General features: G+C 43.9%; 1 protein-coding gene across 5 annotated transcripts in view; it reads left to right on the top strand.

The window, feature by feature from the left end:
* The first annotated feature begins 2,051 nt into the window (after positions 1-2,051).
* The window catches only part of NAV2 (neuron navigator 2), a 224,661-nt gene continuing 204,189 nt past the window's right edge, over positions 2,052-22,523 (top strand). For all 5 annotated transcript variants that reach the window (XM_084521979.1, XM_084521976.1, XM_084521978.1 and 2 more), the window contains exon 1: positions 2,052-2,337. In XM_084521979.1, coding sequence (XP_084378105.1) covers positions 2,080-2,337 — 258 coding nt within the window. In that variant the 5' untranslated portion in view covers positions 2,052-2,079. The remainder of the gene's footprint in view (positions 2,338-22,523) is intronic.

Here is a 22,523-nt window from a genome sequence, read left to right as displayed (position 1 = left end):
GATCTTCTAATAGTTTTTAAACTTTACTGTATTTTATTACAGGCCTAAAATTAGCCTTGTTTTCAGGCTTGGATCTTTTTCAAGCTTTTCGTACTTGAGCCCAACCTTTTTAGTTAGGAAGGCTGAGTTTTCAGCACTAGACAATGGAAATGGTATCATAGCATTTTACACATTTCTGTTCCTGTAACTACCAGTCCTTTCGTATGGCCAGTCTGACTTTCTTTGTCAAGTTGTTGGGCTTTAAAATTTTCTATACAGTTGTGCCTAAGCAGATACTGTGTGCTGTTTTTATGGCAGGGAGGTAAACGTTGGAAGATCGCTCCCAATGAGGTGGATGGATGGAGATGGGCTGTTTCCAGCCCGAGATTAGTGGAATAAGAGCTAGACTGGAAACAGAGTTACTCATAAAAATAAACTGTTAAAAAGTTACCCTCTTAGAGTTAATACAAAGCTGCCTGTGGGGCTGATAGATACATATTTTCAGATGTGCTGAATGTCCCAGGAGCAACGCAATGCCTAGTTCACGTGGGAGCTTCGTGTGTGCTGTGGGAGCTGGAATTCGGCGACCAGGGGGTGATGCTAAGGGGGAGACAGGACAGACAGCGGTGGTGGTTTGTCCAGGCTTTGCTTTTTGGGTTAATGTGAGACAGATAAAAACAAAACCCCAAAACAATATCCAAACAATGCCTAGTGTCTTCTGAAACAGTTTTTGGTGTTAATGGGGACAGGACCTTTTTACACTGAAATGCTGAGGCAGGATAGTAATTTAGCAAGAGTGTAACACATTCTGACTCTCATTTCCAATTCTGCCCCTTACTCCCTCTGTGACTTTGGCTAAGTCATCTCAGATGGCGTCCCCAGAAGGATGTAGGGATGCAGGGACTCATCTGATTTCCAGTTGAGCTTTCTCACTCCTAAAACACTCTCCTAGCCTTGGTGCCTCATCCTAGAGCCCTTCGCACCCTGGAAACGCTGCAGGTTTGGGTCTGAACCAGCCCAAGATGTAATAACCTGTCCTTGCACCTGGAGGGATGTGGGGTGCCACATGGCTGGGAGCGCTCTGCGGGGCAGGCATAAGGCCAAGGGGTGCCCCGAGACCCTTCAGGAGGGCTGCGGGTGCAGCTGTGGGGACCGGGACCCTCCCCTGCCTCACAGAGGCTGAGGGGAGCGGGGGGGCGCTGAGGGCCGGCCGGGGGCCTCACAGAGCTGCCATCCCCTCCGCAGGAGGCTCCCGGAGCCCTCGGGGCTTTCGGTGCGAGGGCCCCGAGGCGGTTGGGCTCCGGCCCCTCCTCCGGCGAGGCTTTGGCTCCCGCTCCCCCGGCAGCGCCGCCCCGGCTCCCCCCGGGCTGTGGCGGAGCCCGGCCGCGCCTCAGGCGGGAGCCGAGGCAGAGCGCGGCGGGCGCGGGCAGCGCCTACCATGAGGCGGCGGCCGCTCCCCCCCCTCCCCGGCAGCTGAGCGCGTACACGGGGATCCGGGGCATTTCGGCGTGTTTCGGGAGCGGGCGCTTCTCCTTCCCCGGCGTCGCCGTCCTGTGGGCAGCTCTTAAGGCTTCTAAGAGGCTTGGCTCGGCGAGGCTGGCGTCCAAGGGCATCAGTCATTAAGGCGCTGAGCTGCATCTGCTGCTCGGCTCAGAGCGGAGAAAGACATCTTAAGCTGGAAATCCTGCGGCAGCAGCAGGTTCCTGGGGGGCTCGGGGATGCAGTGACGGGGAGACGGAGCGAGAGGCGGCTCTGCTGCTGCTGCTGCTGCTGCTACCAGGGGGAGAACCCGGCCGGAGAAACGAAGGAGCGAGCTGAACGGCAGCAGGAATAGGGAGGAGGACAGTGGCGAGGAACTGAGAATAAAATCAGAGGAAACAGGTGGAAGGCTGGCACGAAGCTGCGAGATATTTTAGGCTGAAAGCTTTTTTTTTTTTTTTTTTTTTTTTTTTTATTCTGAGCTGGTTTTGGAGATCCCTGCAGTCAGCCAGGCTGCTCTAGCACAGCAGCTCCCCAACCGTGCCCTTTTCTCTCTCCCTGCCTGCTGTCTCCACCGTTGCTGCTGCTGACAGAAACGTGTTAGGGAAGCAGAAGGAGAAAATGCCAGCCATCCTGGTAGCCTCCAAAATGAAATCGGGACTACCTAAACCCGTCCACAGCGCCGCTCCGATCCTGCACGTCCCGACGGCCAGGACCATCCCACAGCCCTGTTACCTGAAGTTTGGGAACAAGGTGGAGGTGACGAAGCCATCCTATTCCAGCCAGATTCCTCTCAAGTCTCCTAACGGGCAAGAAAACGCAGGAGATGGACTCCCACCAAGGAAGAGTAGCTCGGTAGAAAATGGATTTGACACACAGGTTAGAAAGCGCCGAAGGCTGGGGAGGTGTACGGGAGAATGGAGTCACACGTTGAATGCATGCAGCAGGTTTTATGAGGTGGACAGTGGTGTGAGCAGTGGTGGGGGGGTACATGTGTGTAATAACATCTGCCTGCAGTGCCGGGGTGTTTTCTGTTCCACATAGTGGTTATCTCTTACTGAGGGGTGATTTTGTAATTTCGCTAGCCTGGTGGGGCTGGCGCTGGGGTTGTGAGGGATGGTGCTGTGTGTGCTCTTGCCCTGCGCTGCCTCGTGCACTGGCTCTGCCTGCACCTGGGGGTTGGTGGCAGGGAGGTGGCAGGGATGCTGCTGCTGGGGTGCGCTCTTTGTGTCCGTCCTGTAGGTGCTGATTGCGTTGGCTGGGTTCTGTGGCTGCGACGTGGGGAGATTGCTGGTTGTCATGAACATAGATTGTATTTGCTTGTGGTCACACTGCGTTAGCTGCGTGAACGTTTGGTGTTTGCAGTTGTGTGGGGAGCAGAAGGGAGGCAGTGCTTTATGCTCGGGTACAATACAAGTGTCATTCACAGTGCAGCTACGTTAAATAGCTTACATAGGAGAGGGATATTCAGGCAGAATTGTCTGTTTTAATGCTATGTGTGCGTGACATCACAGGTGCAGCCTCTTATCAATTTGCATTTTTTAGAAAACATCCACAGCGTCGTGAAATCTATTGTTTTTACAGATGCTGCTCCTGCATAGGGAGGAGAATCGTACATCCTTCATCTCAGTTCCTTTTTTATCAGCACTGTAACGTTTTCAGCATGGCTCAGGCTGACTTGTGCTGCCGATACCCCCGTGTGCTCAGCAGCAGCGTGAGCCATTCGTGTGCTAGCGTACTACGGCATGAGCAAAGCGGACGGACGGTCTGCTGCAGCAAGCAGAATCGATTAGCATCTTACAGAGGTTGCTGGGTAGCAGCATGGTGAATTTTGGAAACAGACAGATACGTTACAGGCTTCTCCTGCGGGCATCTCATCCCAGGAGAAGGTGGTGCTACCACTGTACCGGATCGGGAAATGATGATGGATACCTCTCTCCTTTTCTCTGCTTTCTTTTCCTTCCTCAGGGAAGAATGAGTCATCCCTGCCATCTAGGCTTTGAAATCTGTGGCCCCGTAACCCTGTTCTCTTCAGGAAAGCATGACTACCGACTGGGCGGGTTTGGCCCCGTGCCCTGGATTTTTGGATATGCTGCACTTTGTTTGCTGGTAGCCAGAGTGACGTATCAGGCTGGTGAGGCTGGGCTAGCATGCCTGTAGCAGCTCCTCGGGGACCAAGAGCAGAAAAAGGAGACAGACAAGTATTGGTGTCAGGGTGGTGGCAGCAGACAGACTGACCTGTGCATCACATCATGTTCTTAAGAGGGAAACAAATGCTATTTTTCCCCTGTGCTAGTGTCTGTCCTTGTAATTATGAAATGTCAGCAAAATCTCATTATATGCTGTGCTCTCTGATGCACCTTGGTTTCTGCATAGAAATTTACATTCCTGCAAAAGTGATTGTTATTGAAAAACATTTTCTGATCTTACATTATAACCAGAGATCCTGCCAGAGTGGTAGCTGTTGGCAGCAGAGAGGGGAATAGAATAGCATGTTGTTTTTAACCCTTCTTATACATGTACAGCTGTAGCACAAAACCCCATTTCTATATCCTGATGATGAAAGGGTCTTCAGGCTGGGTTATTGTATTTAAACAGGAAGAGATTGGTGCAAAATAAATGTCAGGTAATTTTGAGTGTTAATAACTCAGGCAGTGGAAGAAATCCTAGGCTTTGTTGTGCTCAGTAACCTCTCTTGGGTGTAAGTCTGAGTGGGTGACCAGCACCTTTTAAGGTGTGAACGAGTGAGGTTTGTTTTACTATCCATTATCGTGGGTAAACACAGTCCTCTTATGTTATTCTTATTGATTCAACCTTGGTTCCTCTGCCCACATCAGCGTGCAGGGTTTTGCCATTCAAGGCAGTGATCTGGGACATCGGTTTATATCCAAAGGGAGATCTTTCCGGATCAGTTATATCAAGGGTACTCTTCTTTTCCTCCCTTCCCCTGTGAAGGAGTGGGAGGAGGAATGGGACAGAGGGACAGCTGCCAGGTGGCGTATTGGTAGCGGAACCATTTTTATCCCAGGAAAAACCTTCAGCTATATTCAGGTGTAGAAGTGTTTTCTGATAATAAACCCCACAAAATTTAGTCTTAAACACTGCACTAGGACTAAATGAATATATATATGTGCTATGGGGTGATCATCTGCTTCCTTGGATATTTTAAGCACTAATATGGCCCTCGCCATTTTACTGTGCAGGCACCTGGCATTCTGTTTCCCCTGCCAGGGAGAGAATTTACATTCTTCCCATGGCACTTATAGTTTAGATCTAGAAAATGGACTGATGCTGAGTGTTTTGGCACCTCTCTTCTGGTGATCTGGGTCCCCGCAGGGGTTTGCAGCCCACCAGGAATGACAGAAAATCTTCCTGTGTGGATGGAGGAAGAGTTGCGAAGAGGTTCTGACACTTGGATCAAAAACCTAGGACAAGAAATAAAAATGACTAAAATCAGCGTGTCTCATGCTGTATTCCTTGTGGGGGCTGAACTTGGAATTTGCATCCCCAAACTTTCTCTTAGAGTTAGAGGCATCAGCTGCTGCTATCAAAAGCCAAGGTGGTATCAGACAACTCTCAACGCAACTGGAAGAAAAGCGTTGCTTTGATACAACTGCTGAGTGGTTAGAGTATCTGTTCAAGAGAGCAGGATATCTGAGTTCAGCTTCTATTTCAACATGAAGGATTTCAGACTTCTATTATGTCTCTGGAGAGTTTCATAATCGCCAAGCCACAGGATGTTCTGGGAGTATTTAAGGGAGTTTCTCTTAATCCTGTTGAAGTCGGTCCTCTGTGCACTACATAATTAAAAATTCAGTAGCACAGACAAAATAAGGACAAAGAGCAACTCATTTGACCTAATGTTTAGGACATCTGCTTACAGATGATGGGAGGGATGCTACAGAGTGAAATCTTCGTGCATGTGTATGAATCTTTCTCCCCCAACGTGGCTGTATATGTGCTTCCACACTGAATTCATGTTTGCCTTTTTCCTTGCGCTTTCTGTACTGATATATTCTAGAGAAGAGGCTGTGTGCAGTGCGTAGACTGGAAGTCACAATGTGAAGGTACTAGGTCCTGTTCTAGCGCTGTTGTTGGATGATTCAAGCCACCTGAACACCAGTGCTAGGTCCGTCAGTTTTTCAGTGCCAGGCTGTACTCATTTGGATCTCAATTCTTCAAAAGACATGGGCGCTGCATGTAGTATTCATTAAAATATTCATTTTTTAAAAAATGCTGAAAATCAAAGTGTTCTACTTGGGAAAGTAGGATACCAGTGAGAACTTCTTTATGTTTTGCTGTGTGGTTATTTGTCTTTTTTTTTTTTTTTTTTTTTTTTTGAACCTTCTTGTTACGGTTTTACATGTGTAAGCTGAATTTTATAGTAACTGGAAATTTTGTGCCTAAAGGCCATATAAGGGCAATGGGTTATTTAAAATGCTGTGCAATTTATAAAAAGCATTCTTCAGTGCATTTCAGAGGCACTTTCCAAAGAAAGGTCTGAGGGTTTTAGCATCAAGCCCATTGTAAATGTTAGTCTGAAATCTTAGGTCGATGAATCATGGCAGTATTGTGCCTATTTTATTGTTACTGATATACATGCTCCATTCATTTTTCCATATTAAACTCCCCGTGTTGTGCACAACAGTACTCTACTGTTGCACTCGTGCTTATTTCGTCTAATTTGAAAACAGCGCCAGTAAATTACACCCATGTTTAGAGAGCATTGTTTTGGAAATATTTAACTTTGTTACCAGAGAAACTTCTGTCAAATAGATAGTAAGATAGTAATCTCTCATATACAACGTGGTATTTATTAGTTATTCTGAAAAAGTCGTATGTATTTGGCTACCAAATTTGCATTAATTGTGTAAGGCCAAAATTATTGCCAATTAGAAGTCTTTGGCCATGGTGAAATTGTGCAGGGTGCAAGAAGGAAGAGGCTGCTGCGAGAATGCAGCCTGTTGCCACGTTATTGTGAAAGCCACTGAAGGACATCGTGGATTTAATTACCGTGTTCATTGCTGTTTTGTTGTATACTTCAGCTGCTTTATTTTTGCTCTCTGCAGAACCTATAAAGCAGTTACTGTTTGGGTCTTCAGTAACTGCAGTAGTCCTATAACCACCGGCAAGTTACAAAGTTGTTGGTCCTCCGTTTCCACTCCAGCACCTCGAGTCGCTGTGGACAGGCATCAGTCTGACCTGCTATGAAAGCGTGTCTTCAGCCATCACCTGAAGCACCCTGCTTGGGTACACGGTTGTCCTTAAGGTTTGGCAGGGAAGGGTGGCAGTGGGATTGCAGACACCAAATGTGCACTTCTCCGGCTGCGAGTTGGGCAGCTCGCTTGTCCCTTCCTTGGTAGATGTGGTAGACAGGTGCTCACTAGGGGTTGGCATGTTCTCCCTCGCTTTTCTCTTCCTCTACTCAAAGCAAACCTAATCCCTTTAGCTGTTTCTCTCAGGATTTCTAGAACTCTTACAACTATTCATGCTCCCTCCTGACCCCAGTTCAGTAGAAGTTGCCTTAATCTTTTGTAAAAAATTCTGTTCCAACAGGACACTTGATTCTGCTTCATTATAGCTGAGTGCAGCAGGTATCACTTCTTCTATCCTACACTTGAGTTTTCAGTTGATGGATATTTTTAAAACGATTTAGTTTATTTTTAATTTTTGGCAACAGATCCACCCTGTTGACTCATATTTTTTTTTTTTTTATGATTCACTGTGGCATGATATCATTGCCTGCAATAAAACTACCTCGCTCAGATAGCTCCCATTTTCTATTTTTACACTGCATTTTTCTCTTAGTGATATTCCATTCACACTGCTTTCACAATTTGTTAAAAACATTTTGAGTTCTAGGTGTATCTCCCAAACTGTTTGCAACACCCATCCAGGTTAGAAACATCCCTGTTTTTTTCTGATTACCTCTTCTGTTCTCCAAGTTAATGACAACATGGAATGGTAGAGATGCTCCCTTGCGGATCCTTGTAAAAACCTACGTGGTAGCCATTCCCAGCTTGATAGTACACTACCAAAAAATTTCTTAGAGTATTTCAGTCAGTTGTGTGCTGCCTTGCAGTAGTCTAGCTACTCACAAATGGATTATTTAATGGGTTGTTCCAGTGTTTTCCACACTTCAAATCTAGGCTGACATCAACTGGTTCACGAGCCACGCGTGACTTGCAATCTATAAGCTATCAGTTAGCCCTCTCTGTCTTGCTGTCCCCATTCCCATTCTACTGGCAATCCAGAGGAATTTGTATAGTTCAGATATTAGTAATTGCTTTTCTGAATTTTAATTATTTTTATCAAAAGCAGTTTTATAACTCCATATCGACTTCTTGCTAATCTGAAGCTTCATGGGAGGAAAGATTTAAAAAAAAAAAATTGCAGAAAAATTATGCCCTTGTTTCTCACATGCATTAGCCATTTTTTATTCACGATGGTGGGCTTTCAGTTTTAGTATAGAGCTGTCTTCAGAAGGGGTAGGAATCTTGTGAGGCTTAATCTGGTTCTAGCTGAAAATCAGATGTACACAGACTGGTCTCAAAGCCATTACGCAAGCTGCCTCAGTGGTGGAGTCGAGTCTCACCAACACTGCCATGCTAATTTATAAAAGAAATGTTGACAAATGTAGTTAGTAATACTGATAACCATAAAAGATAGCTTTTTGTTTTGTTGGAGGAAGCCAAGTGAAGTCACGTTTAGGATGTGTGTGAAGAAGAAGTTTTAGTGAAGAGTTGGAAAAATCTAAGGAAAGGCATAGATTTAGGCTAGCAAAACCTACAACCACAAAATTGATTTTAAGTTAGTATTGATTTCAGTGAGCTTGCTTATGTAATGGTAGTTATGTCCTTAATTATATTCTTCCAGAAGATTGCTGTATCAGCAGTCTGGGTCTCCTAAGTAGCCAAACCCTCCTATTTATGATTATAATGGTTTTGATTATTATTTTATAGGTACATGGTGTTATATGTTAAATTGTAAGGTGTTTGGTCCAAGTGAAATGTTATCAGAGAACAAACGAGGTAACAAGTTATAAAGTGTTCTATTGTGATTATTAATATGGAGTTTTCAGTAATTTGTCATTTAATTTGAAGAACTACCTTCTTCAAATGCCCTGCATTTGAACAAAAGCTGTAAGGTTGCTCTATAAACTCAAGAGGTTATTTCATCATTGGTTTTTCATTTTGAGTCTGCAAAAGGTCACTTGGGTTCTGAGTGCCATTCAGCTTTTAATTGTGACTGGATAACGAGCGAAAATGTTTTTTGCTCTGTTATTGGTTTCAGACAGCTTTTCAGGAAAAAAAAAAAAAAAAAAAAAAGAGCATTTTCCAACATTGTATGTTCCTTCCCAAGCTCGGTACCTTGCTGTGGACTTGCCCAAAATGGCATTTCCAAAGCTATGTGTTGGTGACCTAATGCTGCTGTTGAATTCAATCAAGTTTTCATGGCTCAGGGTGAGTGGGTTTGAAACATCCATTTAATATGACCTTTTTTCTCGCTTTTGAGTTTTATGCTGTTTCTCTCATTACTGCTAATAGGTAGTATCTAAGGGGGCTTCCCAACTTTAATATACTTATCCTAAAAGCACTCTCTAGACGTAGGGATATGGTTCTTACTTCGTAAATGAACGGCTAAGGTACAAAGAGACTTACCCAAGGTCACAGTGTCTGCTGTGCTATAGAAAATTACTAGCTCGTCCCCAGACTATTAGATTATCTTTCTTCTTTGCTGCTACTTGTTATTCAATTCAAAACGCTTATGCATACAGTGTCCAAGAGTTCTCCCTCTGTCCTTGAAACTTCTAGCTTATTCCAGAAGTTATATGATTTCAGTGAGCATTTTCAACTTTGTCCCTGATTTAAGAAGTATTGCTCTGTAGAAGCACTATGTGTATTGCTCCAATGCTTTATGCACGGCACTACCCAAGTAGATGCTTCGGTCCAGCTGTCCTCTAACCAGTAACAAGTTCCTTTTTCCTCTTGCTCTCCTTCTCCCTGCCTTTCTTGGTATCCTCAGCTGCACTGGCGAATTTCTCTGGAAGCTTACAGAGTTTGGCTTTTACCTTTCCTCCGTTGTTTGTCTCTTCTTTGATGTATGGTTTGTGTTTTAATTTTTTAGACACCAAATCTCTGCTGGAGGTTTGTTTGAACTGAAGTTTAGTGCCAACAGAAATGCATTGAGTCTTCCTAGCTGTCCAACTGCTAGCTGGTATATCTAATTTGTTAATGTTCAAATATGGGTAAAATCCTTTAAATTTAATAAGCAAGTGTAAAATGGGGAAACAAAAAGACAGAAGCATTTCTGTGTATGGTAGGCCTAGTATAGACAGTACTTTTAGCCGTACAAGTGGTCTTAGTAACTGAAAACCTCACTGGCATACCTCATGGAGCTCATCGTAAAGTCTTGTTCTCCAGTCTTCTACAAAATGCTCTCATCAGAAATAAGATCTGGTAAATATAATGAATCTTCCCCAAGGATAAGTACCGAAAACTACCAAATAGAAAGAAACAATGATGGGATGAACACCACCTGTGCTCTTTACAAATTCCAGCCGATATTTGGAATATCCAAATTGTATGTGGTTTTGTTTGTTTTTAATCTAGAGTCTATTTGAAAAGAAAGCCTTTATTTTATCGAGATGGAAAGGGTGGATTTCGTTTTTGGTTTGGGAAATCTGGGGGTTGGTTTTGGCTCTCTCTGATTTCCTTTGAAGAGTCCTTTGAGAAACTTTGTCTGCTCCGGAACTTCAGTTTCCATATTATCTCACCCCTGGATTTACATCTCAGTTTAATTTGTAGAGTAGTTCAATGCTTTTAGCCTACGCGTCACTTTTTCCTACCAAAGCAGAAGAAATTAAGGAGGTATTTAAATTAATAATTACTTTGGTTGAACTTCCTAAACTTGCATTACAAAAGAAATTTAAATATTGTTTTAGAAGATACGGTTTTGAATAAATCGACAGTTGGGCCTTCAGTGGAAGAATTTTTCTCTCCTTCCATTTTTTTCTCATTTGCTTTCTGTTCATTTAAGCTATGGGGCTAAATTTTACATTTTGATTTTGGTATAAATCAAGAGATGCTCTTAAAATTTACCCCATTGATTTCATTTGCTCTTCCTTGGAGCAAACTGTAGAATCTCAACCAAATTCACATTCGTTCCCCTGAGAAATCTACCTGACTAAAAATACCCTGGTTGAGCATTATTTTTAGAAACAGTTATATTTGAAGTATATAAATGGTCAGATTTTATGTGTATTATTAGACATGAACTGTTGGTACATTTTGTAACAGGAGGCTGCTTGCTGGTTTTCCATTCACCAAGAACGGGAATTCAGTCAAACACTTGGCACTTGCTTGTATGTCTCTAATTTTATCTGTAAATTGTTCTTTCTGAAATAGTTTGTGGAAACATTCTCAGTTTATTCACTTTTGCAAATCACAGGCATGGAAATAGTTGCTAAAACCTATAATAAATAAACCGTTTATTAAAGTAAATAATTGAAAAAACAGGTTGCTTCTTATTTTAAATCAGGCTGAGATCCGGACTTTTGCTGTGATTCCACCTTTTTTTTCCTCTTGAAAGTATTTTTAGGTGTGTTATCCTTGGATTATTTTTCATTTTACTTTAGGGTTATTTTAGAATTGGAAGCAATGTGTGGGAAAACAATAAACGAAAGGAAAAATATCTAACCTCTGGGTTTCGAGATAGGCTTTTACTAGGACTTTTGCCCCTGTGCTTGTTCAGTTTTGGACTGCAATAGCATCCTGCTTTGGACTGTCATAGCATCAGGTTTGCCACGGTGTCTGTGCCCCACTTGGGGTACAAACAGGTTCTTGGCTCGGGTGGTCCTGGGCATCCCCAGGGCACGTACCATGAATCGTGGAAGAACCCGGTCGTACCCCGCCGAACTTCTGCACAAAGTGTGTTTGGTAAAACAAAATGAATACCCTAGAGGAGTTTCACGTTGCTGATCAGGTCTGTGGGGTGACATCCAGTAGTACATGTGGGTACTGAGATGTTTTTATACTTGGGTATCTGAAAACAGGCATTTAGGAGCTGCTCCCTTTCTCTTCCTCTGTGTCCACTTGAGCCGCCCACTGTTGGAAACTACAGGTAATGGTAGTACTGGTAAGTTAGATGCTGCTTTTCTATGACAGTTTTTAAGAGTGCAAGAGATACCCTTCCATGTCATGTCTATTTTGGCCTTTTCTCAGATTATGACACTAATTACAAGGAAGTCATTTCTAATCAACTTGTACAAGTGGCCTAGCAGATTTGCTTCCTCTGGCAGATGCAGCCATCAGGCGTCATATCCTAAGTTCAAGGAGATGTAAAGATTCATGTCATGTTTTTCAGAGTCAGAAACCCTCCTTAGACAACATAGCACGATGCAAAGTTTTATTTTCGTAGATTTCGTCTAAGAACAGTATCTGTATGTGTGTGTCCAAGGCTCAAAGTCCTGGAACAGATGTCGAGGACACCTTTGCATCCGCAAAGGTCAGTGCGCAACTTTGATTATTGCTGGTGGAGACAGTAATTAATGGATTAGTCTGGTAAGACAAATTTGATTCAGTTACAAATTATCCTTCCTTTCAAAAAGCCTTACAGACATTTAAGTCTTCAAAACTAATTTTAAAAATGTCATCTGTGTTACAAGATCAAGTGCGCGTAGGCCGTTTGAAGCCAGAGCTTAGAAATGGGTTGTTCTTTTTGCTCTGTCACTGCAGGTCAGGCTACTTTTCAGAATGGGCATACGTATTCCAGGCTCGTCTGTGGCTTTATTGGGATGGATTATTTTGGGAAAGAGTATTTTCAGCATTGCTATGTCTTACTCCTCCGAGATGCCCGGGGAGGGAGCGCATGGGGATCTGGTCATGCCGGGTAACACGGGAGCAGAGCAGAGCGCTGCCAGGGCCGGCTGGCAGAAAGGTGCCCGTCCTCCTGCAGCTGGGAAGGGCAGGAGGAAAGCCTCTGGATGAGGGCTGTACGAGGCCAGGGGAATTCTGAGGAACCTGCTCGAATTTCCTGCACAAACCCGCTTTCTGCTTTTCAAGAGGGAAGAGCAGCGGTTGCCTAGGAGGCCGTTTCTAAGCAGTTAGGTGGAAACTTCCCTCTGCGGCAAGCAGGATTTTGCTTTTGGTAGCTCTGACTCAGTAGCCTTTCGGCTTTTTACCTGGTAGGCTGAGGATGACATGGAGTGGCTTGTTGTTACAGGATTTAATACTTGGACTCCAAAACCCTCATAAGGGGCAAAAACACTTGAAAGAGGATCTGGCCCGAGACCATGAGGGAACCCCAGGCTGGCCCCGTATCTGGCTGCCTTTGGGTGGTGGAGTAGGTGCTGAAGGGCAGGGAAGGGGAACCACAGCTATCTGCTGTGCTGTGTCCTGTCCTTGCCAGCAGCTGCCCAACCCTCAGGTGCAGGGGGGTGAGTGAGGGTCCCATGGGAGGCTTGGGGTTGCCTCTGCCATGGATTGCTTTGGTCGTCCTAGGGAAGATGTTCCTCTCAGGGGTGCTTTCCAGCTGGAAGGCTGGTGGTGAGAGTTGGAGGACCAGCCCTGTTGGAGGTGAGGTTAGTGTGCACACACAGTGTGGTGCGGCGGGATGTGAGATGCACACAGGTCTCCACCAGTGCTCTGGTTTGTTGGGTTGGATAGCAAGGCATCTGTACCTAATTTTTAACAGAGAAATCATTCCTAGTCTGTTGAACAGATTACTTGCAGTTGTGGGCACATAAAAAAAAAAAAATGGCATAGGAAAGAGTCTGAAATCAGAAAGCTCCTAGAATGCTCAATAGCAGATTGTTCACTCTCCTGCACAGAATTTCACATTTGTGCTAAAGCGTCTCCTCTGGGCCCAAGCAACACGAGCTAGATACCACCTAGTCCTCTTTGTCACCTCCAGAGCTCTCCAGGATCCGGCAGGTTTGCACTGGGCCGTTGTCTTCATAGTCTGAGCAATGGCCGTCAGCATGAGGCATTGTGCTGAGGACCGATTCCTCCCCTGGCTCCCCGTGGGCTGCTGCATCAGCAGTAGCAAGCTGATGGATCGTCAGGTCCACTCTGTGCTTATTATGCAGCATTAAGCAAAGGGAGATCTGAAAGTTCAGCGGTCTGCTGGCAAATCATGTAATTCTAGGTAATTTTGCAGGGGTTCTTAGCAGCTTTGATATATATGCATTTTCAACAAATGAAAGCCTTAGGCATTTTGTGCACGGGCACATTTCAGTCCTGTAACAATACCTGTGGTGGGAGGAGGAGTCTCTTTTATATCAGCTTGTGAATAGCTGCAGAATCACCAAGTGCTGTTCCCCTCCCTCCTCCTTTCTCCTCTGACAGCAGCTGAAACGGCAGGGCTCGGTTTGGCCCGTCCTCTGCATCATTTATAGCGATGCTATTAAATGCTGGACTGAAATGGATGGTAGCTAGGCTAATTTGCATGATTTAAAATGCCAGCTCGGTTTAATGTAGAGCAGCTGGTATATACTTAACTCCTCCAGGAGAAAACTTAATACCAGCAGATCGCATTATCCAGGGCTACACTGTGTTTATTTATTTATTTTCCTGTCTCTTGCTCCATTGTTTCCCACGACACTTGCAGAGATGTTCTGTGCTTTGCTGGGAAGGGCTTTGCTTTTTATTCATGTTTCTGTACGTCACAGAGCTGGCAAAGGAAGTAACTGGTCCTGCCGTGCGACAGATACTGCTCGTGGCAGCTTCCGAGCATCCACTCGTGCTGACCTTAGCAGAGAGGACTCTAAATTAAGATGTGACATGATGAGGGATGGTGAGATTAGTTGGAAGAGGGACAGGTGTAGAGGCCTGGATTACATGGATTACCGCATGCTCAATTTCTTAGGGTTAAATTTCAAGGTTGAAAATGGTTAAATCCACTATTAGGGAATAAAGACGTGCCGTTGCTGTGGGGCTGAGCAGGCAGCCAGAGTCATCTTGTGACGGAAGGAAGGAAGAGTTGGAGGATCAAAGAATTCCTACGCTATCCTGAAATAATTAGCACGTACTCAGTGAGAGGATGGAGGGAGCATAATCTTTTAATGCCAACCCTTCTCAAAATTGACCTTGTCACAGGCAGATCCTGCTTCTCGCAGACGAGCAGATGTGTGATAGTGTCATTCTTACCGTGTCAGAGATGCTGGCATGGCATTTCGTTGTCTGCCAAAACTTTCTTACCTTTCCATACGCGATGGGCCTCTCACATGCTCAAGAGCTCTGAGCAGGCATGTGAACAAGATGTGAGGCACTGCACAGCGAAGCTGGGCTTTACTAAGCCAAGGCTCTGTTAAAGAGGTTACAATGGAGCTTTCTCTTTCCCTGGAAATTCTTTATTCTCTTGAGCCGTGAATTCAGCTGAGGTTTCTCATGGAACAGTATATTCCATTTTCTCATGGAACAGTATATGCCGTTTTTCAATTTAGAAGACCCTGATTAGTTTAATATAAAAGTCATGAGGCTAGAGAGGAAATGTATCTGTTCATTTCTTTTGAGGAAGAAATCCTCCAGTATTATACCTCAAGTTCCAGTATTTCTATTACTCTTTTTTAACCTTTGCACTAAAAGATAGCACAAACTTACTCAGCTGACATCAATGCTGAATTTAGTGTATAGGCCACGACAGTCGTGCCTGCACAAAGAAAGGCCAAGTCGTCCTTAATGATCATGGGTTACTGTCTTTTTTTTGCTGTGAAAGTAAACCCTCTAAGAAGATGACTTCCTATAATCTTCTTCCATGAATGTAGAGCAGTTAAATTACCTTTAGTGATGAAATGTTTCATTACTTCATCTCGTGTTGTCCGTGTGTAAGATCATTACCATGCCTGCATGCTGGGGAAGATTATAGGCCTGTACTATACAGTCATATTATTCGTGCTGTGGTTTATTTACACACTCTGCATATATATAATAACCAGGAGAACTAAGGGAAAATTATATTCAACCCAGTTGAACATCTGAATGTTTTGAAGTGTAATGAACAAATCATCTCAGACATTTGAGAAAAGACTTGCTAATGATTACTCTTAAAGGCAGTAAGCTTATTTCATCAACATTTATCAGTCCTTTAAATAGACAGAAAGCATTTTGTGAGACAGTTTACAAGGTGCTGTTGTAGCTGGGTTACAATAGTGCAGTTTAGTAATAGGTTGTCAGGCTCCAGAAGATCATTTTATTTGTGTTTATCAGGTCCAAATCTAGGCTTATGGAATGGAAGAAATTAGCTAATGAGTTACCAAATCTTTATCAACTGTGTCGTTTGGATGGCTTTAAATGTTGTTTGTTATGTTTTTATAACTAAGGGAACTAAGGGATAAGTGTATTTCTTTTAATGTCCTTCCATAGATTAATACAAACTATTCAGGGATCCAGGTTTGACCTCTAATGCTTAGTATTCCTCACTGTTTTCCAGCACAGATATTTTTAACTTGCTGTTTCTAGGACTTTCCCAACTGGTCAGGAGGTTAGGAAAGCCATTTCCACCAGACTGGATGCTCTGTGAATAGGCTGGGAAGAAGGGTGAGAAGGGATTGCGTGGCCCCTTCGCTTGGAGCCCTGCCTTTCTGCCGAGAGGCGCTGCAGAGCTTACAGGGCAGGTAAGCACATCAGCCTGGGAGACCCACGCAGAGTTCCTCCACAGCCCTGTCACTGCTTCAGACAAGTCCCCTAGAGCTGCCCGCCGTGGTGAATCATGGCAACTTCCTTATCTCACAGGTGTTCTGTGGAGATAAATCCATTATAATTCCAAGCAGCTCAGGTAAAGCGATACCTGGAGCCATGGAATTACCTTAAATAGCTATCTGTGTGACTCTTAAGCCTTCGAGCTCCAGTGTGATCTACTTTTTTTTCCTTATCATTGATTCTTTTTTCCCCTTAAGGTAATGCTTGAATCAAAGCAAGAGATACTTGATTTAAAATCCTTTCCACTGATGATTTATGGATTTCAAGAAAAATTGTGAATATATGAGGCACATCATTACCTCTTTGTGAGAAGGTTCTCAGCTACAAACAGAATAGGTGTCATTATTTTGGGCTGTGTCTTCTGAAAAAAAAAGCTTTAATGCTGAAAATGCATTAAAGAGAAGATAAGAATTGAAGACCTGCACACAATATTTCAAATTATAATGAGGAGTCTGTGGGCTGTGGGTTACCATCTGCACTCCACTTCGATGCCATCTGCCCGCAAGCAGAAAATCACCAGCAGAGAAAATGGTAGAATGTCCTGCAATTATGAAGCCACAAAACCACCAGTTACGCATGAAGACCTTGTGAGATTTGTAATGAAATCCAAGCCTTTGATTGTCTGAAAGGGACTGAAAGGGTAGTGTAAAAAAGACAGGCCATTGAGATTTTGGGGGACAGAAAAAGGGGATTTTCAGTATTGCCACGTGAATCGCATGCTTAGCAGAAGCAAGGAATCTGCAGAGTGTTAATTCGTAGCATGTAATGCTGTAAACTGAGAACTATCTGTTAAGGCTGAAATTATGCTAATTTATGCAGTTCACATTGCTACTGCAGTTTAAAAATAGCTTAGTTTCTAGAGAACTAGCGCTACTGTATTGCTGCGTGCAGCAGGTTGACTTTGTGTTTAGCTTTGCAAATTGTAGCAGTTTGAACACAGAGCGAAACCCTACTTACGTGGTCTTTTTATGTGAAGGTCCAGCCAGTTACACTGCACTGCATCACTTCTATTCAAGAGACTAAAAGGAGAACATTAGTCCGGTGGCTTAGAAACGGCACAGGGGAATTAGTGGTTGCAGTGAATAGCTGCAGCGTTGGGCTTGAGACCAAACACTCAGAAGAATAATTCAGATTCAAGTGTGTTTTGGGCTTCTTCATATCCAGTTAGGTTTTGCAGAGGCTTGACACCTCTTGTTTACACGTGTCGTGCTTTGGAGTACCTCCAGGAGGCATTTGAGTTGCCTTCTGCCACCCTACACATCATTTTCAGTGCTTTTGGGATGCAGGAAACAAAAAGAAGGGAAAAAAAAAAAAAGGCCCCAAGCATATCACAGCTGGAGTCAGTGGGTAATTTTATGTTCTTATTTTAAATTCTGAAGGAGCTTGAATACATCTAGTAGTTAAAGTCATCATGTAGCTTCATTAACAAACTTGCGGGCAACACTAGAGCTGATTTTAAAGACCAAGCAATTTGGGACAAAAAGTCATGATGTGGAACATGCATTTGAGCAGCTATTCTTAAAAAAGATTGTGATGGGTTTTGCCAGCCAGGAGATAATTTTTTTATTTTTATTTTTTTTTTATCTGCATCCTTTGCATCCTAAGGATGAACGAGCTCAGTTTTAGAAGCCTACAGTGATGGGTGGAAGCCAAGAAAACAAAACTCCCTTTTCTCCTTTTCTTCCACCACCTTCTGTTGTCTTCAGTCATGTTTCTTTTGCCATTCTTTGGATATGACTTCTGATAAAGTGTTAATGCTTCAACCCCTCCTCCTATTACTGATCATGTTTTCACATTTTGCAGCTGGCTCCTTCTCTTTCCCTCCCAGTTCACTAGCTCAGCTTTTCATGATTAAGCTGCCTTAGAGTCACGGCTGTTTCTAATCAACCTCAAGAGCTGCACATGTGAGCTGTGCCTCCCTTATTTTTCTCAGTGCAACCCAACAGTAAGGAAGGCTAATGCATGGCATGGGCTTTTGCTGAAAGAAGTGGGAGGTTTTGGGTAGGTGGCCCAATGGGAGATGAAGGTCTGATTTCTCTTCTAAGCCATTGCACTGTATAAAACTGGTAGGTTTTCATGATTTATGATGTGTGTCTAAGTGGTTAATACTTCGTAGGTGAAACAACATGCAGGAGAGAGATGGTGTACTTCAGATATCTAGTTTAAAATAATAATTTCTCCATATTTTGCTAAGACCCTTTCACTAAATCAGGTCAGGAATGACTGGTAATCTCTACTGGAGGCCAGCATGTTCTGTGCTATCTGTTCAGTAGCTGCTGTAGAGAAAAATGTGGGTGTGAATCCATCTGATGTACCAATATCTTAGTAGAGATCAACAGTTACAACGCAACTTATTCAAGGTCTGCTTTAGGATTTTTTGTAGTGTTTTTTGACTTGCTCAACACGCAGATGCACACAGGCCAGAAGGGAGGGTATTAGAGAGAGTGTGGTGTATTCATTTTGAGGTACCAGAGTCGGATGTTACTGGAGGTCTGACATCTTTCAGCACTTGGGGTCGCCCTGTAAATAAGCCTAGAAAGAGGTGTAGATCCATGACTGATTTTTGCTAACATTATTTTAAAGCCAAATGAATCCTGGTGAGGGCAGAGCTCTAACTTTATAAATATAAAATCTTTAAATTTACCTTTGGATATGTTGTTAGTACATCTCTGTTTAAAAGCAGATATATATTACTAAACTGATCAAGAGCAAATTTAGTTCTGGGTTACTGGTGGAGGCCAGCTTGCTTTTTGATTTATAGCCTGGTAATGCTGTGTGATGCCTGCAGCTATACTCGCTGCTCACGCTTGCAGTTGGAATAAATTTCCATCCACCAAGTCCCCCTCTGCCTCTCGATGAAAGTTAACCAAAATATAGGTTAGGCAGGACCACCTTGAGCTGCCCCCCAGCCCCTACAACTGTGTGATTTTGGTGGAGGCTGAGGGGGGCGGCCCTGGCGGCCTGGCCTCCTGTGCACCAAGCGTGGGCATTTTCGGGTGACAGCTCGTAATTTGGGGCAGGTGACAGCTTGTAATTTCGGGGAGGTGACAGCTCGTAATTTTGGGGAGCTGCCGAGGCCTGACCAAGCCCTCAGCATGGCTCTGAGGGGTCCTGGCCGGCTGCGGCCCTGCTGAGGCGGCGGCGTGAGGCCTGCGGGGCCGGTGGGCGGGCGGCTGCTGCCACCTGGCGGTGCCGAGCCGGGCTCCGCAGCCCGTCAGTGCAAATTTGATTTCCTTCAGCGATTAGCGCCTTATTTTACTGAAATTAGTGGGCCATTATCAAATTACGGCTTTTTGCACTTCACATAAGTGCCTGAATTGTCCTTCCTGTATATGGTTTTATTGCAATCCTCTTAGTAGGGTGGATGCAGATAAATTTTAGTTTAAAAAAAAAAAAAGGACAAAAGTGATGTTTTCTCAGACACTCCTGTTCAGTGACAAAGCTGCACCCTGCAGCTTAACTGCAGATTCTCTGTTGCTGCGAAACACAGACATTTGCTGGAGTATTTCAGAGCTTCATAAAGTTTCCCTGTTAATTACTGATGTAGGTTATCTGCTGTGAATGCTCAGGAATCACATAAAAGCTAAGGTCGTCCTTGGCATATATGGGAATTTGGTCTGACTTCTGGTAGGGGTCTGACCTAAATGTTTCCTTCCCTTTGTTGTAGCAGCCATGTATTGTGCTACAAAATCTGTATATTAAAGGGAAAAATGTAAATCCACTGATGTCATAAGCATTTCCTGGAGATTCAAGAATTTGAAAGCATTACTTGATCTTCTAGAAGGAAAGAGAATCCCTTTAATAGAAAACAATGTATTTTAAACAGCTAAGCTGTCATGGTAACATCTTCTAGTTTATCCAAAGAAGGGTCCCAGGATTCATCGTGCTTCTGAAGCATCACCTTCTCTGCCACCACCAGAATGGAGAGTGCAGGTGCAGCAACCCCTCTGGTATCCCAGCAGAACGTGCTCCAGCAGCGGCTGACCCAATCCGACCAGATACAAGGAATCAGAATTAATGTGTAGACTTGTAAGACAGTTACTTGTAGTAATTTAGACTTCTCCCATTAGCAAATTTCTTTCTATTTGTGTTTTTCCCAATACAGTTAACAAGGCTGAGCAAGGTGATTTTATGGTACCTGGAATACGTCTAAATGCATCACTTCTCAACAAATATGCTTCCTTCACAAATGGCACATGCAGATTTCACTCTGTTCTTTCAGTCTTCTTGCTATATTTTCTGCTGCAGGAGGCCATTCTGCCTGGAAAGTATCATTATTTTGTAACTTGCTGTTCTCTATTGTTATGAAGGCTAATTTGATTTCTAGGCTTATTAGCAGTAATCACAGTTTCGCCTAGGAGCAGTTAAACCAGCAGGAAGCAGAACAGTCGTTTTGTCCCCGTCAGTTTTGAACAATTTCAATTACTAATATTCCATGTAATGGAAGCCAAACCTTACTGCTCATGTGCGATCTCTTTTCTTCCAGTTTGTACGTGACTGATCCCTACAGAGCCTGGAAATTGAATTGGGTAGCGGCGATACACCACACACTGCTTACAGCAATCCTAGATTGTAATGTGCAGCAGTGATGGACGAAAGCAAATATACTGAATTTGGGATATCTTTCCTTTAGTAAGGATTTTGTTTCTAGCTGAACACTTCTAGTCTTTTCTGTGGTTCTGCTAGCGCACTAGAGGGATGTCTAGTAATTGAAATGAGAATTGTTAAGTGAATAGAAAGGACTTCAGAGTTGTTTTCAGAATAATTATTAGCGTAAGATGTGGAAACTTGGTATGTCGAAGCAAGTGATCTGTAGGCTGGCTGGCTTACAGGAAAGGTGTTCAGCCGCAAGAGCCTTCCAGCAGCCTGCTTCCTCCCAGCCCTCCCTGGAACACTGCTGCTTGCCCACCGCTGAGTTCGGCTCATTCTGGATACAGTAGGTGAGAGGTGGTGGCATGCACATGGCCCTTGGAACTGGCTGCTATCACCTGGGTTGGGTAGGTGGCTGGCTTCTGGATCAAAAGGCAGGTTAGTGAAGGGCAGACATCCTTAGGGCAAGCAGGAGTTGTCCCAGTGCTGCTAGGCCATGGTCCGAAGATGCTGGGAGCCCAAGGTGAAGCGTCCAGCTGAGCTGTTAGTTACAGGTAGAAGATTGGGAAATGGACTTATTTAAGGATTTGAAAGGGCAAGCACAATGAGCGATTTAGAACCACTCAATGAAATCTTCTTAAGTCAACAATATCAGATTTGAATGCTTTTAGTTTAGTCTGGACTTGGTGTGATGAAAGAGCCTCGATTCCCTAGCCTGTGTAATGGTATCTGCGTGTTTCGAGTTATCCAAAGAGGGCCCTAACATCCTGTTGTCCAGGAATGCTCTGTGCCAAGGAGAAAAGTGTAAAACTTCTCCAAACCGTAAGGGTAGAACGCAATTTTTGGAAGGCAGCCTGAGGCAGATGTCACTTTTTTCTTAGCTCCCTTCCTTCCTCCTTTCCTTCCAGGTCCTGGACTTTCATCAATCAAACCTCAAGGTTCTCAAAACCTCACTAGTGCTGTCGTACGAGTTGCCAGAATGCTTCCCACATAGCTGTGGGTTTGGGAGAGCTGTGCTGCACCCTGCCAGAAATGTTCTCTGTGTTGGCGGTCTGTATCTCAGAGCAAGGGTCAGTGGAAAGCTGCTGCTTTGGGGCTAAATACTTGGAGAGCGAACCAAGCAACGTTAATAATATTTATCTTCAGCGGAAAACTAGTAATGGCTTGCTCTCAGGTTTGTTTATTTTTACCAGTCACATTAGTGAAGTGCTGTAATAGTAACAGCAGTGAGCCTTCCTCTTTTTTGTTGCGCTGTAATCTGAACGCTCTGCAGCTAGACTAAATGTTGGAAGTAAATCTTGTTTTCAGAGACCAGTTGCCTGCTCCTAGCTTGTGCAGATAAAGCATGTTAGCTTACACTGTGATGAAAGGTGCATGTTACTGCAGTTTATTTCACTTGTGTGAGATGCTAACTCACAGATAGGAATTACTTCTGTGTGGTTTACTTGCTGCGCAAAAGCTTCTTTCTGTAAAGGTGCCTTTTTTATAAACTGCCTTGGTACCAGCCCTCTCCATTTTTGTTCCTCTGAAAAGCTTACACCTTAGCTACCTTCTTTCTTTCCACCATCTGCATGTGACATGCAGCATTCTCAGTTTGCAGGGGTTTGTGACACAACTTAATGCTTGGCAAAAAGTGTCAATCCTTTTTTTTATTTTTTATTTTTGTGCTGAAAGAATGCAGTTTTGGGGAAAATATTTTCCTAAAACGAAGCATGCACTTTGCACAGTCATTCTTTCATCTTCTTTGAAACTGCTTCCTAAGTTTTTTCCATTTCT

The sequence above is a fragment of the Aythya ferina genome, assembly GCF_964211825.1.
Source record: "Aythya ferina genome assembly, chromosome: 5".
Classification (NCBI taxonomy): Eukaryota; Metazoa; Chordata; class Aves; order Anseriformes; family Anatidae; genus Aythya; species Aythya ferina.
Note: the sequence above shows the minus strand (reverse complement) of the source record. Positions and strands in the feature narration are given on the sequence as shown.